The sequence below is a fragment of the Mastomys coucha genome, unplaced genomic scaffold, assembly GCF_008632895.1.
Source record: "Mastomys coucha isolate ucsf_1 unplaced genomic scaffold, UCSF_Mcou_1 pScaffold20, whole genome shotgun sequence".
In the NCBI taxonomy this organism is placed as follows: Eukaryota; Metazoa; Chordata; class Mammalia; order Rodentia; family Muridae; genus Mastomys; species Mastomys coucha.
In genome coordinates this window covers 88,383,797-88,404,327 of record NW_022196903.1, presented here as the reverse complement: position 1 = coordinate 88,404,327, position 20,531 = coordinate 88,383,797, and the positions used below count along the sequence as shown (strand labels likewise).

Here is a 20,531-nt window from a genome sequence, read left to right as displayed (position 1 = left end):
CAGTGGCCTGCTGGCTGTTAGGCTGAGCGATCTAAGCAGCTTCTGAGTTGTAAGGGCTCTGTTTCAGGTATGTGTCTGAGAGACCCGAGCCTCTTCCCAGAGGTCGACATTCAGAGCACTACATGCAGGCAGCCCAAGCTGTGTGTTGGATATACTAGAGAGCCCTGGAAAGTGGCGGAGAAAGCCGACAGGACAGCTGCTCCACATATAGCAGGTAGGAGACACTTAGGGGAAGCAGTTGCTCTTGACCCTGAAATTGGGTTGACTTAGTAAACTAGAGTAGCAGCCAATCACTGGCTGCACGCTGTCTCTGAATTGTATTTGGAATACAAATAGGATTTTTTTTTTTTTTTTTTTTTGGTTTTTCGAGACAGGGTTTCTCTGTAGCCCCGGCTGTCCTGGAACTCACTCTGTAGACCAGGCTGGCCTCGAACTCAGAAATCCGCCTGCCTCTGCCTCCCAAGTGCTGGGATTAAAGGCGTGCGCCACCACTGCCCGGCTACAAATAGGATTTTGTGTGATTTCAGAGTCTATGATGTAATGAGCTGAAGGCTGAGTTTTCTTAACATCAGGAACTTACAAGACAAGGCCTACAGGACTGCTGTCCAGACAAGGTTTTACTTTGTCCATCAGGTTGTCCTAAGCTCCTGAGATGCTGTGGCTGGGCTACCGTGCCCATCCAGTAGAGCGCTCCTTCAGGAGGCCAGCTCATGTCCTCAGTCACTCTCTGCCCTGTGTACTGAACAGGGATTTTCACTTAAACCCAGAGCTCACTGACCAAATCATCAAGCCCGTTAGCCTGCTCTAGGGTTTCCTGCCTCTGCTTCCCATGCCCTTGAATGAGCTGGGTCACCACACCTGCTTGGCATTTCCAAGAGTGCTGGGGGCCTGAACTCGGATCCATATGCTCAGCAAACCCTTTCCTATGGAGCCCTCTCCCCAGCCCTAGCCTCTTTTAAGGCGTACTGTCTAATTGTTGAGAAGATTCCTTACTACGTATGCCTAATGCAAATCGTTCCTCTTCCTCTCCCCTCCCTCATTTTCCTGCGATCAGAATGCACCTTATAAATTAATTTCACATGGACACTTAAGCACATAAGATGAAGACTTGGTTGGTCTAGCTCCTCTCCACGCACACATTCCAGGGAGGGCAGGATGGCTACCAAGGCAGTGGTAAACAGGACTTCCAGCTGGGCCTCTGAGAAGGAATAGAGACTTCAGTTGACCTCGGATTCTCTTCTTCCCTCAGCACACAGTGGCTCTGCTGTATGCAGTGACTGCAGTACTGACACAGCCAGCCAGCCCAAGGAACAAGCCTTTCATCTCCAGCCTGTGCCCAGAGACAGTGGGCAGCCAGGTACACCAAGCAGCCAAGAGCTCAGGCAGCATGACCAAGACTGTTCTCCACACCATCCTTACAGTGGGACTGTGGATGGGTCTCATACCCTCTCTGGGGGTTCCCTCTACCCAAGTAACCATGACAGAATATTGCCATCGTTGAAGAACAAGGCAGCAGATGGGAAAGGTACGTATTATGTCAGAGGAGCATCAGTGGTCGGCTGGGAGCCCTCAGGAGGTTAGGGTTTACAGGCTGATGGGCCTCCTTTTCTTTTAACAGGAGAGTCCTCTTGGACTTTAGCCAAGTTACATGAAGCAGACTGCATAGACTTAAAGCCTTCTCCTACGTTAACTTCAGACAGCCCAGAGCTCATGGAAGATGCCACATCTACTGAAGCCCAGCACTTGCTTGTTTCCAATGGCCACCTTCCCAAGGCCTGTGACTCCAGCCCTGAATCTGAATCACTGAAAGGACAGATGACTGGGAAACGGAGGGGACCGTTGCTATTGGCACCGAGAAGCTAGGCTTCATCTACCTCAGCTCTTTTAAAGCAGTCACTACAGGAAAGAGGTAGGAGAACCTGCGGGAAGTTTGTGTCCAAACGTCACTCTGGACAGTTCCCCTTCCGTGTGGAATGTCAGTCGGCTAAAGGATGTGGCATCTGGAGCACAGACATGCAGAGACTATTTGTGTACAAAAGGCAGAAAAAGTATTTGATACCACTGTACATAAGAGTTTTCAGAGATTTCATATATATTATATATCTTTTACAGAGACGATTTTAATCCTTAGCGCATGGGTCCCGCTTTTGGTGATATTTTCACATTAGGTTGCTGTCTAATTTTGGAGAGGGTCAGGAATCGTTCTGGTGCCTTAACGCACAGCTGGAATTCAGGTAAACGAGTCAGCTGTTGCTGGTGGTTGGAAAGGAGGGCATCTTGGCTATGTGGGTGGCACTTAGTGGTCAGATTTGAGTGCATTGGCCAGACCTATGCAGGCGTGGTGTTGGCAGCCTCACTGTAGAGCAGGGAGCACGGGTCTGTAATGAGGACAAGACTGAGGGCTGTTAATCCACCAAACGCAATGGCTCAGAATAAGTAAGCACTGCCTTTTGTCTTTCTTTGTAACTCACTTGGTAAAAGCAAATGTCTTGTCTCCTTTAGTGGTTCTTTGAAGCTTATGAAGGCGGAGGCTGCCAGTGTTGGTACCTGTGGATTTTCCAATAGTGAGGTTTAGTTCTGCCAACACACAATCGCAGTGGGGGAGAAAAAGGAAGAAGTCTGCCTCTAGGGCCAGCTGAGTTCTGCTGAGCAGGCCTGTCCACACTGTTCCTTGCACAGTGAAACTGGGCTTGGACTACACAAGACGTGAGTCCTAGACCTGGGTGTATTTGCACTTTGGGGCCCTGTTGCTAACCATCTTGTGAGTGCCAATGTGTAATTCAGTGACAACTACATGGAAACTCGGTCCTAAAAACCCCAGAAAGCTGAGGGGAAGTGTTGGCATAGTGACGGCCTGTGTCACAGTGTGGTGTCACAGGCCATCACTGTGGCCAGGGCAAGCACACTGAGAGGGCTATTCTCCACAGTTGGATAATTAATGTTACTTCCACAAAATATGTGAATTTGCTGCTTCTGAGAGGCAATGTGAAAGAGGAAGTATTACTTTTTATGTACAAAGTTATTTATTTATAGAAATTTTGGTACAGTGTACATTGAAAACATGTAAAATATTGAAGTGTCTAACAAATGGCATAAAGTGTCTTTAATAAAGGTTCATTTATAAATACTAAGTGTGTGCTATGGTCACTGTTCTTATAAGTGCAGTTATTCTGCTGTTCATACTGTTCCTCCTCCAAAAGGAGAGTACTTAGACAAAGCAGCATAGACTACACACTGGGCCCCACAAAGACAGTGGCACTACATTCCTCAGATAGCTCACTTTTTTTTCCACATGGAGTTGGTTAGTCAAGCCTTATGCTCCCCAAATATGCTGACCCTCCCACCTCTTGCTGGCATATACCATGAGGACAAAGGAGTAGCTCCAGCTGGCCTCCAGGAAGGGACAGTGGTGGTCATGGGCTTTGCTTCCCTCAGCCATGCTCCTAACTAAAGTCACTTGGGCCCACCCACTCACTGGCACTGCAGCTGTCTGCTGTCTGTCACACACTCCAGGGATTTTGGGGCACTTTGCTGTAAAGTAATCTAATCATGTGTTTTTATAGGAAAAATACAAGGGTAATTAAAAACAGCATCCTCCTTACCAGAAAGAATGCATGCTATGCACCTGTAGTTCATGCTTTTTAAACAAAGCTATAATCTTACACAATAGGCATTAGCCTAGCCCAGGGGAGAAACACACAGACGCATAGTTCTTGCCGCAAGCCTTCTTCCTTTTCCCAGTCTGCTCATTCACTCCAATTGTAGCCAGCTTGCTTTTCTGGTGACTCCAGTAGATAGCAGAAAGCGCAGGATGCTAATCAAAACAATTCTGAAGGGCCTGGCCTCAGCCTTAGCAAGAATCTTTATTGAGAGGACTGAGATGTTGGGTTAGAGTTTCACCAAGAATGGTTTCCTGGGGCGCCTGGGCTTCGGCCTTCATTAGCTGCTCTCTGAAGCCATCTTCGGAGAGCCACACTGTAGCGCCACCAGGTACGGCAGGGCAGGGACTGCACAGCAGCCCTCCAAGGACATGTAGTGTCTGCTTCATGGGCTCTTCCTGCCCACCTCTAACAGCAAGCTTCGGGTCTGGTCATAGGCACCCAGAAAGATAAAGCCTCCCATGCTGATGGCTGCCATCCTCGGGAAGACACCTGCGAATAACCTAGGGACAGGAGATGTCATGTTCCCGACTGCCCAGAGTTTGCTCACTTCAGTGCATCCACTTGTGAAACCCACAGAAACTTAAGGTGCCTTTCCTTCCTTTTAGAAGGCCACTAAGTAACATTCCCAAATACACACGAGAAGCTGGAGCTCAGTCTAGCATCGCTGCACTATCTGGGAGCACTCACGTTAACACAAGAGCACTCTCCAACAGTGTGCTCTGTCTGGGAGCATTCACTTTCCCAACAGTGCACTCTATCTGGGAGCACTCACTCTCCCAATAATATGCTCTAACGAAGGGTTCAGGGGTGCATCTGAGGTGAGGCTGCTGTGGCAGTGGGACACCTGAGGGGACTCTAGGTCTCAGTTCCAGGAGACAAAGCAAATTCTTAAAAAGTTCTGCTTGATTGTCCTGGGACTCAGTTGTATTTTGTTGGTGGAGTTCCACAAATGTGATTCTATAAGAAGGAAATGAATCTTCTTGTTCAATCTAAATAAGGACACCAGAGTCACATGACTGTGGTAAAGGTAGAACACCTCACATTGTCAGTTCGAGACTCTCAGGTGTCCCATCCCTAATCCAGTCCCAACCACAGTGGTGTCAGGAAGCCATTCTCCAGATGCCCAGGAACTTTTCAAATACCCATTGTGATATACTGAAGTCTACTAATGACCTCACGTGGCTAGGTAAGACAGCATTGTGAACAGAGAAGCACCCTGCTGGAGAGAACAAGACAGAAGCAGCCCTAACCATAAAAGTTAGCATCCACATGATGGCTGGGCTGCTGAGCACAGGGCACAGCCTAGGCTGTAAATTACCTTTCTACAGAGGCGGTGGGGGTGGGTGGGGGGGACAGACAGAAAGCCTCAGCTTATTTCTACTGAAACCCTGGTACCCAAAAAAGTGCTTCTGTATGCAGAAAGACAAACTTAGAAAGCCAGAACTTGGGCTGCCTCGGTGGGGGAGGCAAGACCGATGACCCAAGTTCGATCCCTGGAGAAAGAAAGAAAACCAGTTATCACAGGTAGTTTGATGTCTGTGTGTGTGCACTAGTGGAGAGACTTCAGGTGTAGGGCAAGTGTTTTATTATGATGTGGGAAAGCCTTAGTGCTAAGTTAAGTGGAGGCTAATTAAGAAAGCTGACAGAAGTCCCTGCTGGATACACAGACCCCACACCCTACATAACCAGTGGAAGTGCTTAAATGCCCCTTCTAGCTAGCAGCACAGAGGAAAGGAAGGACTTTACATAATGGGATCCCTTTTAATAAGCTATTTAGGGAGCTTGAGAGAATGGCTTAGCGGGTGAAGTGCAAGCATGAGGACCTGAGTTCAGGTGTCTAGAAGCAGCGTGAAGCTGCGCAGGGCAGCACTGGGGTAACCCAGTGCTCCTACAAGTGACTCGAAGTCCCAGAGGCTCTTGGGTCAGCTAGCCTGGCACAGGAAGTGGTAAACAAGACACCTACCATACAAAAGGTGCTAGGAGGGAGGCCTGGAGCCACTGAGCGGCAGCAGCCCGCTGGCCTTGACAACTACTGGCTTCTAGGTCAGTCTCCTCAGCTTTGCCACTAACCAGCTCAGCAGAGGCCAGAGACAGATGGGAGCAGTTCAAGCGTTACTAGGTGACCAACGGACCACATCCTCCTTAAAGTGGAGTTTTTGTTAGGGAGAGGGATCCCACCCATGATTACAGGTAGACTTGTAAGTAGGGCAGGTTGTGTTACAGGGACAACAGGTGACAGGATAGGCAGGAGCTCAGAGCAGGAGCTCCCAGCAACAGTGAGTACATAAAGGGCATATTCAAGAAAAAATTTCAGGGGATCAGCAAGGAGCAATCCAAGACGAGTGGATTTCCCCGCTGCTCTCCGGCTTCTGGGCTACAGGAGCATGCGTGACCTGTCTGCCCTCCAGCGTGGCTCCCCCAGCTCCTCTGAGAGGGCATCAGGTTCCTTGGTGGTAGGGTCTGCAGTGGTGGCTCTATCTGGCACTGCCACAGAGGAAGTGGGCTAAGCCACCTGCCCAGAAAGTTTCTTGGCCAGTAAGTTTCTTGGTCCAATCATTTGCTCAGTAGAGGGGCTAGAGTTGCTGTGTGCTCAGTGGCAGCCACGGCTGCCGGGAACATGCTGTTCAGTGCTGCTCTGTACAAGGTGACCAGAGTTCAAGACTGAAGACTCAGAAGACGAGCCAAAAATCCAAGTTACCTTTCAGCACCAAGGCTGGGTCAGAACACACACGCCCTTGGCCGGTTTTGCTGTCTCTCCTCTGGAACTGCTTAGTTGCAGTCAAGTGTGTGCCATGACCTGGACAGGGAAGGCTGCTCTTGCATCATCCACACAGCAGTGTGCAGTGGCCATGGCAGCACTGCCCCATCCAGTGTGCCCTCTCTTGTCACCACTTTCTCAACACTGGCAAATGGGCTGCAGCCCCACACCACCACAGTCAGGCCCAGCTAAATCACCACAGAATCTGGCAGCTGGCCTTAATGATCTCAAAAGCCACTGTCGCCAGTTGCTGCCTCTGTGAGCCCAGTCATTGCTTCCCTAAGAGGCTTCCCAAATAATGCATATGGGGCACACAGCTCATGTCCCCTCCTCACTCCATCTCTTTGTTCAGTGTCAAATTAGTACCCAAATTAATGACTAACATGTCCTTATTCCTCACAAGGTGTCAGCCATGAACAGCAGACTCACTCCAGATGCTAGCACCATGCCTTTCCTATGTTCTGACACACCAAGAATCAGTAAGTCCTGTCTGCTACATCCAATCTGTACCTCAGACCATTAGAGCTGGTATTCAATGAAACCACCCAGCCACCACTTTCAAACATCTGGCTGGAAAACTCAAACAGACATGAAATTTGCTCTCTGGAAAAAGCCTAACCATGTTTCCTGGACCATCCGCTGAAATTTAAAATGCCAAAGTTACACAAATGGCAATCAGTGATGTACTCTGGCATGGGGATAAGATGGGCGGCCGTGCCAGGGGAAGAGGCTAAGACCAGGAGGGCTCGATGCTGCACACAGCAATGCTGCTCCAAAGTCTGGCCATCGCAGTGCCAGGCTCGTCCTCCTGCCGTCTGCATGTCTGCACTTCATGTCAAGACTGTTCCATGGAGAAAACCCTCCCACTTTTCTAACAACTCGACACAGACACAGCTCCAGCACCACTGGGTGGTGGATCAATGTGCAGGGACAGCTCTTTAGGACATAAAGCAAGACATTTTGAGGCATGTGGGACTGGAGAAATGGTTCATTAAAGTGCTTGCTAGGCAAGCCTGACCCAAACTCAGATCCTCAGCATCACACAAAAGCCTGGTGCAGTGGTCCTCACTTGTAACTCAGCACCTGGGGAAGGGGACAGGTAGGTCCTTGGGACCCACTAAACAGCTACTGTAGCCAAAATGGTGTGTGCTCCAGGCTCAGTAAGAGACTGTTTCAAGTGTGGCAGAGGAAGACACCCAACCCAAACCTCTGTCCTCTACAGGTACACTTGTGGGCAAACACATCCATCTGCATACCACGTGCAAAAAACTGTGAGGCACTTAGCTAGCAACAGAATGATAATGACCACCTGAGGCCGAGCACTGTGGAGCGAGGTAACACTTTAGAGAAAAACAGACCGCATATACCATGCTGGCCTGTAAGATGATGGTGCATCTGAAAACCCCCATGATCTCTATTTCTGCATCTCCAGATACACAAATATTTACTGCTCTTACAACTGCCTGTAATCTTCTGGGTAGTCACATGCTGTACTTGCAGCTAGGAGCCATATTCCGAAGGTACATAGGTTACACTATCTACATCTGTGTGAGCACATGATGTTTTAGTGACAAGATTACCCACCAACAAAACAATGCCTATGATGCAGAGCATGGGCTCATCATAAGGAATGGCTGCCAGTGGTTCCCAGAATGCCTACCCAAGCCCCAAACGCTTTCTTTTGACTTACTTGCAGTCTATGCTGTGTAAGCGGGAGCTTATTTGTATCAATGCTACAGCCCAAATACTGACACCCATTTGCACATCATCCAGTGTCAAGGACAAGACCAAGAACAGTATGGCTAGAATGCTATGTCACTGACTGTGTGATCTTACATATGCAACGTAAGAAAAGGGAAAGGTGAAGTGTTCATCCACGGCAGGCACAGAGACTTGAGGAAGAGCCTGTGGAGAAGAGGCAGGGCGGCCGAGGGCGCGCTCAGTCCTTACCCTGCTAGTCCCTGTGAGCGCCACACCCCGTGCATGGCAGAAAGCACATTCCCAGCAGCAGTGCTGGAACCCGCCTAGGGAAGACAAGGAAGGGAGAGGGCTGTTAGCTCCGGGTTCTCTGAGCAGACTTCCCCTCACCCTCATCCAAGGCTTGCCCCAGGGTTGGCTTGGAAATCTCGCCTACATTTAGACATGCAGACAAAAATTGGGGGTAGAGTAGGACTGCTCATAGCTTACTAGAAACTAATGGCAACTATTCAACAAGAAGCCTGATGGGGTGGGACTTCCACATATGCATGGGTCTATCTTTGAAATGACGTTATCCCCAGGGTTGGTCCTCTGCACTTTGAGAGTATACTTGTTCCAGGCATGTTACTGGAATTCCTCAAAGCTCAGCCCAGGACTTGTTTTGTTGTTTGGTTTTCTTTTTAACAATTTGGACAACAGTCTTAACCGGTCACAGCAAACCATCACCTGAGTTCTGATTCAGACCCTGAAGCTTGTCAGCCTCTCTCAAGTCTTAGATCTGAAAACAGTAATGGTAAGCAGAGGCCCTCAGATGTGTCGCGCCACAGCACAGCTGGGAGAGTGCTTGAAAAATGGAAGCGTGCTACACACAGATCTATCACGGTGACAGTTGCCGACATGCAGCGGCGATGACAGAGCCACTCTTCCAAAGTCAGGGTTATTAATGGTCCGAAAGATTCTCGGATCCTTCCAACTCCCCCTGTTAACAGATACGGCATAGAATCTGTATTATCTGATATTTACCTTTGCCAGCATGATCCGGGTCTTAGCCACGTCCAGAGGTGTAGTCACTGCAGCTGCAAAGCCACCTGTGTGTAAGACCCAGTAGTCAGTGACATGTCCAGACTAGACAGCAACCCACACTTCTATAGCTGAATACACAGAACTGTCAAAATAATCTGCCATCGTGTCTACTTGACTGTGTTGGGAACAGGATACACATGAACAAGTTCATCCCCCTACTTCACATCTTTTGCAGTCCTGTAGCAAGAAGGTGAAGGATACTCACTTGGGTTAAGGCGTGAGGCCCTACGATTCACCTTGCTCTTGCACTGCCTGGTACACTAATCCAAATGTGTATATGACACCTGTCAATGGCCAGATGTGGATTTTCAGGGAGAGAAGCACATGGCTCCAGAAAGCCAGAAAGTTTTGGTTGCTTCTGTTCTGATGAGGCAGATGGGCAGGCTCCTGTGTTGTCATGGGGGACTTCTGTATAAATAGCTAAGCTCTTTTGATACAAGACGATGTTTTCTTTCTTTCTGTGTAACCTTTCTGCATCATCTTAGCACCCTCTTGCCTTGGCATGCATTTGGCCTCCGCATTCTCCCATCTACTTTCTGTAATGTCAAATTGTCCATAGATTTTAACAGTGTTCTTACTTGTGGACTCAGAAACCAAAACTCTTGTTGCTCATGTAAACTATGGTTTATGGTCTTACATGGTTTTGTTTGCTTATATGACAAGGTCTTAAGACTACGTACTTGGAGCTAGCCCAAAAATTGCTATGTAGATTAGACTAGTCTCAAACCCACAGAACTAGCTTTCACCTCCCTGTCCTGGGATTAAAGGCATGTGACACCACACTAGGCCTGATGTATTCACTTGGTACAACAATGCATCTGAAACCCTGAAAGGCCAGAGGGATGGAGAAATAAAACCCCCTAAAGGGCTGCCAGGAGGTTCAGCTCCTGGGGGCTGGGGATGAACAGCTGTTGATGGGGGGGTTGGGGGTGCACAGAAGGCTCCAAAAATAGCTCCAGGCACCCCTTGCTATGGTGTACAAGCAAAAAGGGCATTTGACCTCTGACAAATATCTTTCTAAATACAGGGCTGAAATGAAGTTGTTACAGTGGCCCTGGCTGCGGTGACATCTGTTCTGACAGTTGTGGGAAGGCCCAACCACTCCTTGTTTATGTTCTATTTTCAGTTACCCACAATTGCCACACACCTTAGGCCTGTCAGTGCCCCCTTTGTCTAGAACCTCTTACTTTTTGTCCTTTTAGACTGAGTTTGTGAGCTAACGAGATGGCTCGCAAGTTAAGAGCATTTGCCATGAAGCCACAGGGAGGAAGAAGGGAGCTGACCCCTCACCTGCCCTGACTCCCCATGCTTCCATGGCATGCACATGCCTTTACTCCCACCCACCACACACTACACAGACAGATCTTAAAACCTTCAAAAAGGCTCCGCTCAGTGCAGAGCTGAGATCCGCTCTTAAGCTTGACCAGCTCCAGCACTTCTGGCCCTGGTCCCTGATGCCTCAGATGCTCATCTGTAAAGTACAAGGCAACCTCGGGGCAGATTCTCATTATTAAAGAGTCCCTGCAGTGTCTGGCAGAGGAGTAAGCCACAGCAGTGCTCTTAGGGAGGACCTCGCGTCTAGGCAGGCTCTGTGCTTATTAGCTCTTTGCTAACTTGATACAAGCTGGAGTCATCTGGAACACTATTTGAGGAGTTGTCTGCCTCCAGTGGCCTGTAAGCAAGTCTGATTCATGTGTGAGGGCCCAGCCTAAGTGCCACCCTTCGCCAGGCGGTCTGAGGTTGTATGAAAGAGCAGGCTGAGAGGTGCATGGCAGGCAAGCCTATACAGACTGCCCCTCCATGCCCTCTGATTCTTTCCCTGCTTTGAGTTCCTGTCCTAAGTTCAGGGAAAGCTACAAGCTGAAATAAACCGTTTCTTCCCACCTTGACTTTTGGTGTTTATCACAGCAATAGGAAGCAAGCTAAGACATGGGTGAGAGAATGGATGATTTTTCTTTCTATCTCTAATCTAGTGCACACAGTAGGCATTCAATATGCATAGTGGGTGCCCTAGAGAAGTCTATGGTTTTTACAAACTAAACATGTAAGGTGACCCTGTAAGACGCAGGGAAAGGCTGGCATGAGTGCCACCCTCACTTACTTGCCAGGCTCTCCAGACTGAGGCCAGCACCATCACTAGAATCCACTCCTGCAACACAGCAGCTGTGTGGAGCTAGGGACGAGGCTGCATGTATTCTGGCCCCATAAATGATCTCGACACACCCAAGGACTCTGATACAACAACACACTAAAGTAAGTCTGAATACTAAACTTTATTCTTTTATGTAAAAATATTCACAAGCTGCCCTATATCAATTCATAAAGCTGACAAATAACATTTAGTAAACTTGGCTAGCTCAAGCTGAACTTGCCCTGGCCACAGGCGGGAGTTAACCATCCTTTCCGGTGGACACCTGCATATTCTCTAGAGATGTGTACTTCATAAAAGTGGTATGGAAGAAAGATGAACTCAAAACATACATGCTTTGATAGGCCCTGACTTTACTACCATGCTGGGATCTGTACTTTATGTAAGGCATTAATAAATCAATTTTAAGGCCCTCAGATGCTGGGCTGCTTTATCTCACAAAGTGCACAGCTTTGTATCTTTAACATTTAGATAAAAAGTAGTATTTTGTATATTCTACTTACAGGAGAAATGTAAGGAACACACTAGCCCATCAGCCAGGACACAACACTAAGCACAGCAAACACAGACTGTTCTCAAGGGAGTCAACAGTCTCCTGGGTGTTGTACTGAATGTTAAGCTACACCTTTCTGGGCCATATCCACTGATCTGATTTTCACAGAAAAACTACTTGCTGCCTTGGGAAACAAATGCCCTCTGACAGGCAAAGGAACTCCTTTCTGACAGCCTGGGGCTATCACCTCAGAGCAGAAGCCAGGAATGTACGGGGGCCAGTGCGGAAGAGGCCCAAGCTGGGCCAAGCTGGCAGCCCAGCTACTCCCTTGCTCCTGGCTCCTCTTAGCTGATGCATTCAGGAGCAAGACCTCCTTCCTGCACCTCTTGCACTCGGTCTGCAAGCACGGCTCCACAGTGTGGCTGTATGTTCCAGCCTGGGCCAGGCTCTCGCCTTTGTCATACACTGAATCCTGCATTCCATGCTACAATGCCAGGATGAAAGAGCCACCTCTCTCTCATACCTTCTCTTTTAAGAGAATGTAAGAAGTTTCTACTATAAGAAACTGATCAAAAGATACCCGAATACCAAAATATATCAATAGTCAACATTACTCTGTTTTAAGAGAGTCAGGGCCTGGAGTGAGAAGCTGGCATGGTCTTTCTTTTTCCTTACTTTAACCCTGACCAGAAGCCAGGGGAACATCTAAGCATGACAAGCCATCAACACCTCCAATCTCAAGAGACACTTTGGGTATTTGTGCCAAGTAGTTTATGAAACAAGCAAGAGCACAGGAGTAGGCCGAGGATGGCAGAGCACAGTCCTTGGCAATGACCATGCATGCCAGTGTAAACCTGGAAAACACACATGCAGAAGAAATCTGATCTGACTGTGAGTGAGTTCGATGAGAAGGGAGTCCATAAGGCAGTGTGTGGGTGTCTGGACGGGACTGTGGGTAGGAGGCCCTTCATCTCCCCGCTGTGCAAGACAGGGCTGCAATCGTCTGCTCTTGCAGAACTCCAATTTATTCAATTTGGACTATTTTCAAAATTATGTTTATCCTGCAACAATGTTTTCAAAATACTCATCTTGTTTCTCTAGACTAACATTTATATCAAATAACCGCTCCCCTCAAATAAACAAAAATGTATTTCTTTTTTGCTAATGTATTAAGATCTGTTAACGATGTATTTCTCCCATGTAGGTGTTAAATTCCTTATTTGGCAGAGTCTCATCTGAAAACAGTGAGATGGCTGGAGAACATCTGCAGGCTCAAACAGGAAACTAAGCTGTGCAGTGTGATTTCAGATCATGACATCTTCCAGGGCCATCCAAGGGAGAACAGCTTTCCATTTGGAGTGTGTTGCTTTTTCTTGCTGGAAGAGTGATGAGTCCTTATAGCTGTTGAGTTTTACAGATCACCAAGGGCCAATACACATTCTATCACTGGATCCCTCAAGTGGGGAGTGATTATTGCTATGTCGGATCAGAGAACTGGTGCTCACAGAGCCCAACATCTTCTCTAGGAACTGGAGTCAAACCAGAGACTCAGCCACTTATCAGACAGGAAGCCCAGCCTAGGGTCTAGACACTACCTTGGCTCAGCCTCACGACAGCCTTAGTGGACCAACACTTTCCTGAAAGGCCTTGATGGTAGGTTCCTACCACAGAGCTAGTGTGACAGAAACTGTCCCCTTTGGCAAATGTGTCATTCAGAGCATTCCTCAGCAAAGAGGACTATACTGAGAGCCATTTCCCAAACACACAGTATCAATGTATCTGCACATCAATCTCTGAATTCATGGTTTCGGACTATATGAGAGCATGCTTATTCCTTACTTGAAGATGGACAAGTTTTAGAGCAGTGGTTTTCAACCTGGGGGTCGAAAGACCCTTCACAGGGGTCACCTAAGACCATCAGAAAACCACAGATATCCACATTATACTCGTAACAGTAGAAAAATTACAGTTATAAAGTAGCAACAAGAATAGTTTTATGGGTGGGGGTGGGGTCACCATAACATGAGGAACTGTAATAAAGGGTCACAGCACTAGGCAGGCTGAGAACCACTGTTTTAAAAGTATTCAACTCCAAGAATTTGAACATTTGTCCAGGGCAACATTTACTTGGTATTCTGTGCCCAACACCACCCCCACCATCCCCGGTCCCTTGTCTGATTCAAGCAGTCAACAAAAATAAACTTCTCTAAAGGGCAAGGTAGCAAAGAATCCTTAACCTCTGGAAAATGAATTAAGCCCACCTCCTCCTCTAACCCAGCCAGAGCTGATGCTGGTATGGAAGCCATTACTCTCCCTGTTTGTGCCTGCCGATACCCCGTTCTCCAGGGAAAGTTCTTTGTTACGGTGATTACTTCCACAACTTAAATAGATTTAAACTATTAACAAAGGAGCCTATCAAATGTATGATTTCTACTGTCCTAATCACTACATGTAAATAAAATCCAACAACTGGTATAGAATTTGGAAAAGAATTTTCCCCTAAGACTGCTGATCTTCCAACCTACCTGCCCATCCGTTCACCAGCATTGCATCTAAACACCTTACAATTCTCTGGCCAAGTTCCACTTTGCTTTACTGCAACTACAGCTACCTGTATTTGTAACGACAAAACAGATCTTTCTCTTAGGGGTCTGAACTTACCACTTCCTACATTCTTTAAAAGCACCCGTGTTCTCGGGACTTAATGATAGAAAGCATGATACTGCACACTGAACTCTGCTCTTGCTTTAATGATTCCAAAGTGCCCAGATGTTCACAAGGCTGTATTTCCTGCCCCATGCAGTTGAACCCGCAGGAAGCTGTGGAGTAGCCCCTGCTCTCCTGATAGTAATTAATCTCCTGCACTGTCAAGCCTGGGCTGTGCATCTCAGATCACCCACAACCCTGCTCCCTCCTGCGCTGTCAAACATATCACATGGGCTGTGCATCTCAGATCACCCACAACCCTGCTCCCAGCAGACAGCTGTGCAGCACACCCCCACTCCCACAGAGGGCTATATAAATTATCCTTAAGATAATCCAAGGGCCCAAGTAAGGCTTTAATAAAGATAAAAAGAAAAAAGGGAAATTTATCAAAGACAAATTGGTTGTCATTCAAGCAGACACCTCTAGCGGGATTTTTTCCCTCTAAGACAATTCTTTTCGTAAATAGCTAGTGAAGCTGTCTTCATCTAACAATCTGGAATTCCTGAAGAATGCTGTTTTGCACAGCTAGCGTTTTCACATTCTCTCCCCCCACTTTGGTCTTTCCCAGTACAATATAATCCCTTGCACCTGCAAAAGCTCCGCAGACTGCTGACTGCCAAGAATCCACCACATGACCCCGCCGCCACGACCAGAGGGCCTGTGTGGAAGGAGAAAGAAAAATACAAGTTATTCCATTTTGGAGTTTATCGGAACCTGCTGTGGGTTTAGCCTGGGATGGGAACTTAAGTGAGAATCTATTTTGGAAGCATTCTTCAATGGTGACATAAGTGACTTTCCCAAGGACTTAACTGCATTCTAAAATTAGTCAAAGAAGTACGGGCGGCAGCTACATTATGGTTCGCGAAGGAAGCATTTTCAAGGAAGATTTCATACACACAAAGTAAAATAAAGATAATAAATCTATGACAATGAAATATTTTGAATATTTCCCATATAACTCTAAGCATATAAATACAATAATATATAATTATTCCAGAACAGTATATGTCAGCTTCCTTAGTTCTTTTAAAAATCCTTATCCATAGCCCACCTTTGAAAGACACTAGCTGTTACCTGAGTGGCACTTTAATTGAAGGGTGTAGAACATGTTTTGAGACAGGGTCTAGTGATAGTCCAGGCTACCCCCAAACTTAGGATCATCCTGCCTCAGACTCCTGCTGCTAGGATGACAGCTGTGTGCCACCATGCCCAACGCTAACTTAAATTACTGAAAACATGTTTATGCTGTCCACATAATAAGCTGGGGATCATATAAACACCACAGCAGGGGTGAGTTGGGGAACACGACAGACGTGCTTTGCTCACTGAAAACTTACTGCCTGGTATGATATGATTGCACTACATGGAATATTAATATTGCACAGTGCTTAGTCTAATCTCATTGTCTTCTGAAGTCTGTGGTCTCACAACAACCTTAGGTGCTGGGTCCTATTACTTCTGTCCAAGCTTCTGAGGTACAGCCTTGCAAAAACCTCATTTCCTTGGCTTCCCTGAGGACGCAGCCACTAAACTTCATATATTTAAAGGACACAGTTTGATAAGTTTGGGTGGACATGCACACATAATCGCTGCTATAAAGAGACCATGGACTGACTTATGAACCCAAAGTTCTGCATCCCTTTGGGAACTTTTCTCCTGACCCCACCTTAGCGTCTTCTAAGCAACCGATAGCCCTGCCTCTAGTGACTGGTTTGCATATTCCAGAATTTTATACAAATGTAATCCCACTGTCTTTTATCTGCCTCCTCTCATAACTATGCTGTGCTATATCTACATCACAACAGAGATCAGACTTCATTCCCTTCTTGTTAGTGAGCTATTGCAAGGCACATCATTTCCAGACGGGTGCATCATTTCTTTTTCTACTTTGGGGCTGTTAGTGATAATTCTACATGAGCATTTACAAGCAAACCTTTGCATGGAAAATGCCTTCCTTCCTGATAAGGAAATAACTAAAAACTAAGAAGGAAGTTGCTAGGTCAGAAGTAAGGGTACATTTAATTTTAATAAGCTGTCACACTGTTTTCCAAAATGGCTGTACATTTTACATTTCCAGCAGTCCTCCCAAGCTCAGTTGCCAGCATTTTAAAGTGTTCACACTCTAGTAAGTATGCAGTACTGTACACTTATATTGTTTTATTGTTTTTGACTTTAAGTTCTGTATATATGTGTGTGTGTGTCCCTTGGAGGGGATAGTATGGGCACATGGGTATAGATGCCCACAAAGGTCAGAAGAAGAGATCCAATGCCTGGCGCTGGAGATTATAGTCGTGAGCTATGGGCGTCAGGAACCAGGCCTGCATCCTCTGCAAGAGTAGTACATATTCTTAACTAAGTTGCTGCTCCAGCCCCTCTAGTATGACTTTAATGATGGTACCTTCTCTTCACATACTTATCACCCATCTATGAATGTTCAAATGCTTGTGTATTTGTATCAGGCTGTCTATTATCTAAATTAAAGATACTGCAAAGTTCTTAATATATTCTAAGTATATTTATAAGTATCCGTGACTTATCTTTTCATTCTCTGAACAATGTTTTTTGAATAAGCATTAATTATATTTCATTAAGTCCAAATTACTTTAATATAATAATATTCAAATATGTTAATATTCATATTGCAGAGGGGGAGATTTGTTTCATTTTGCTTGAGTCAGGATCTCACTCTGTAGTTCAAGCTGACCTAGAACTCACCACCTAGACCAAGTTGGTCTTGAACCTGTGGTAACCCTTTGGGTGCTGTCTACTCCGCACCGAGATCACTGGTATGTTCCATGGTGCCTAGGCTATGCATCCTGCTTTTGGTGTCATTTGTAAGAAAACTTTGCCTATTTAATGGCACAAAGATTTCCCCTATATGTTTGTAAATTTTGTTTTTAAAAGTATTTATATCTCTACTTTTGAGTAAAGATTATGTTATGTTACAAAGTCTGGGCTGAGGTGCTCTCATTGCTGATTTATGTATGGACAAACACCCACTGGTCCCAGTGCTTGAAGAAAGTAGCCGTCTCCTCAGTGAAGTCTTTCTCCCAAAGTCTGTCTCTAGATGGTCCCCATCTATAGATACCAAGTCTGTACTTTCTTCATTATCACAGGTTTTAATACAGTTTGAAATTAAGTAGTTTCAGTTTTCCAGATTAGTTCTTTTGCCTCTTCTAGGTTCTTCACATTTCTGTATGAATTTTAACATCTGATGGCCAATTTCCATAGGACATCCTTCTGAGAGTTCATCTAGATTACATGAAGCCATGGTTGTTTTTGGACAGAATGGATACATTAGCAATACTGCTTTTTTTTTTCCCAGACTTTTTCATCATAAACATCTTGGCTGCTTTTCTATTTCTGTGAAGAGACACTGTGACCAAAACAATTCATAAAAGAAAATGTGTCAGGTGGCTCATAGTTGTAGAGAGTTAGAGTCCATGATCATCATGGTGGGGAGCACAGTAGCAGGCAGGCATGGCACTGGGACAATAATGGAGAACTCACAAGCAGGAGGCAGAGAAAAGAGAACTAACAGGGAATGGCATGGCCTCTTTGAAACCTCAAAGCCCAGTCCCAGTGACACACCTCCTCCAGCAAGGCCACACTTCCTAATCCTTCCCAAACAGTTCCAACAGGAGCCAAGGTACTCAAATACATGAGCCCACGGGGCCATTCTCATTCAAACCACCACAATAATCATTTCTCCCTTCACTGGGGCTTCCTCTAAATTTTTCTCAACTCTGCACTAGCATTTCATAGGTTTTGACCCTAGTTTTATCAGATTTATATTTAAGTACTCCACATGTTGTAGAACTATGTAAAGGAAACTGCTTGCTTTGAATATTCAATGTCTATCTGTTCACTGCTAATAGAAACTGATTATCAATACAAATGATTTTGCATAATTTGTGTTCTATAACATTGGCCACTCAATGGTTCAGCTCTGCTCCTGTATAGACACCATCAACTTTTTCCACAATTAAAGGCAGGCCTACTTCCTTTCTAATCAGAACATCATATTTCTTTGCCTTATTCTGAAATAATGACCACACCCATTACCAAACAGAGCTCCTGAATATCTTATTTTAAATGTTTAGAATAGTATGATAACCCAGAAGTACAGTGTCTCTGGGGAACTGACCAACAGAGTACAAGTAAAATAAAACAGCTGACTTGGCATCCATCTCCTGTCTGAGTACTTATTTCTCACTGCCAACTTCCTCTGGAAGGTTTGTTACAGGATCACTAAAGACTTGATGGTGATTCCACAAAAACAAATCAAGATGCACATAGCTCTGTTTACCTTGACAAGCTCAGGCTTTTCACACTGAATAACAACATACGTGCTGCTGTGTGATATCTCATTTCTTCCCAGCCCTATGAGGAAGAGTAATTCTCTGTATATTTACTAAATCTACTGGGCTAAAAGTGTACCTGCCAAATACGCTTTTTAAACCTACTTAGGAAAACAAAGAAGCTTTAAGAAACCTTGTTACACACGCACTTCTAAAGTCCTGAGCTGTACAGCACAGAATTTGGTAGATTTTAGGAAATGCTTTAATGTTTGAAAATAAATGGGTGCCTCTGTGGGAATCATTATTTTCTTCATTTCTCTATAAGCATTAGAGATGCAATGGGACACAGGGAAGGACAACAATGTTTATGTTTTGTAGTAATCGTTGTGTGTTTAGCCACATTTTGATAAAAAAAAGTCACAAAGCATGCATGTTAAATGTCTGCGTGTGCACACTCTCCCCCTTTGTGTGTGTGTGTGTGTGTGTGTGTGTGTGTGTGTCTGCCTTGCTCATGCTAGATACATGTTCTAGCACTGAGCTCAACCTCCAGCCCCTAACAGCAGGCCAGCTTTAACACCAACACTCACTAAAATACTGACAGGAGAAGAAATGCAGACATGAACCACATTTTCTTAATCTTCTGACATTTTCTCAAGAAGAGATTATTCTGAACACTTAAGCCACTGCTCACAAGCTTGATTTATAGCAACAGTAAAGAACAAACAAGGGATGAATGATATCATAGAAGAATAAGCCAAAGATACTATACCATTCATAAATGCAACAAATGTGCAGAACTATCCTCCAGGTGTTTGCTGCAAGCTCAAGGAAACAACAAAATTTCCAGGACAATCCATGAGAGGCATGTGCATGTGTTTGTGTGTGTGTCTGATATAATACATATTATCTAGATTATATTATAAATATATGGGAGGAAGAGGGTTTTGAAAGAGAGGGGGATGGAGAAGCTTCCCAGAGGTATCTGCTGTGTTCTGCAAAGAAAAAGGACCTACTAACTAAGGGAAAGAAACAGTCAAAATAGATTCCAATGTTTGAAGACTGTTTAAATATGCAATCTCCATAGACAAGCCTAACTCTCCACTTCACCTAGGCAGAATTAGCCAACAAGATATAAAGAAATCATTTTATAATAAAGTGAACATTAATAAAATTTTAGGAAAAACAGTCCTTAAGTCCCTAGAGAAACTAAAACAAAGTCAGAGGCCAATGTCAGTGGAAAATTCAGTGTTAAGAATAACCGGCAGCAACAGGCACAACTAACTCCTCCAGCCATGAAACACTTCACACAGTAGGACCCTCACCAAAATCTCCTGAAGAATGTGCAACAGTTAGTGTTTGGTCATCCTTTAGACAAGAAAACCTGAAGCTCCAAGGCCTTAAATCACCAGCAAACCTAGCAGTGATGTGAATGGGACCATATGGTGTGTCCTATACAACACCGGGATTTGTACTGTCTTCAAAACAGAGCAGTATATGCATCAGAGTGAATACAATAGGAACCACAGTTGCCACTGCAATGATACTGAAATACCCAAGAGAGGTGGCTCATGCCTGAAATCCCAATGTTTAGAAGAAAGATTACTATGAGTTTGAGGCTAGCCTGGGCTACATAATGAGTTCCAGGACAGCCTGGAATGGAATGAGATGACCCTCTCTCAAA

General features: G+C 45.6%; 2 protein-coding genes across 6 annotated transcripts in view; one reads left to right on the top strand and one right to left on the bottom strand.

Moving 5' to 3' along the window:
- The window catches only part of Lrig1 (leucine rich repeats and immunoglobulin like domains 1), a 102,821-nt gene extending 99,694 nt beyond the window's left edge, over positions 1-3,127 (top strand). Inside the window, exons 17-19 of one of the 3 annotated variants that reach the window (XM_031382671.1) lie at positions 68-214; positions 1,250-1,525; positions 1,697-3,127. In XM_031382671.1, the coding sequence (XP_031238531.1) occupies positions 68-214; positions 1,250-1,525; positions 1,697-1,863 (590 nt within the window). In that variant the 3' untranslated portion in view covers positions 1,864-3,127. Of the gene's footprint in view, positions 1-67; positions 215-1,249; positions 1,526-1,618 lie in introns of all 3 variants that reach the window. The other 2 variants (XM_031382670.1, XM_031382672.1) reach the window with 2 other exon arrangements.
- Slc25a26 (solute carrier family 25 member 26) overlaps positions 3,005-20,531 on the bottom strand; it is a 105,350-nt gene continuing 87,823 nt past the window's right edge. For 2 of the 3 annotated variants that reach the window (XM_031382675.1, XM_031382674.1), the window contains 4 exons: positions 15,138-15,207; positions 9,142-9,206; positions 8,371-8,444; positions 3,828-4,162 (listed from right to left, as the gene is read on the bottom strand). In XM_031382675.1, coding sequence (XP_031238535.1) covers positions 4,045-4,162; positions 8,371-8,444; positions 9,142-9,206; positions 15,138-15,207 — 327 coding nt within the window. In that variant the 3' untranslated portion in view covers positions 3,828-4,044. Of the gene's footprint in view, positions 4,163-8,370; positions 8,445-9,141; positions 9,207-15,137; positions 15,208-20,531 lie in introns of all 3 variants that reach the window. The other variant, XM_031382673.1, reaches the window with a different exon arrangement.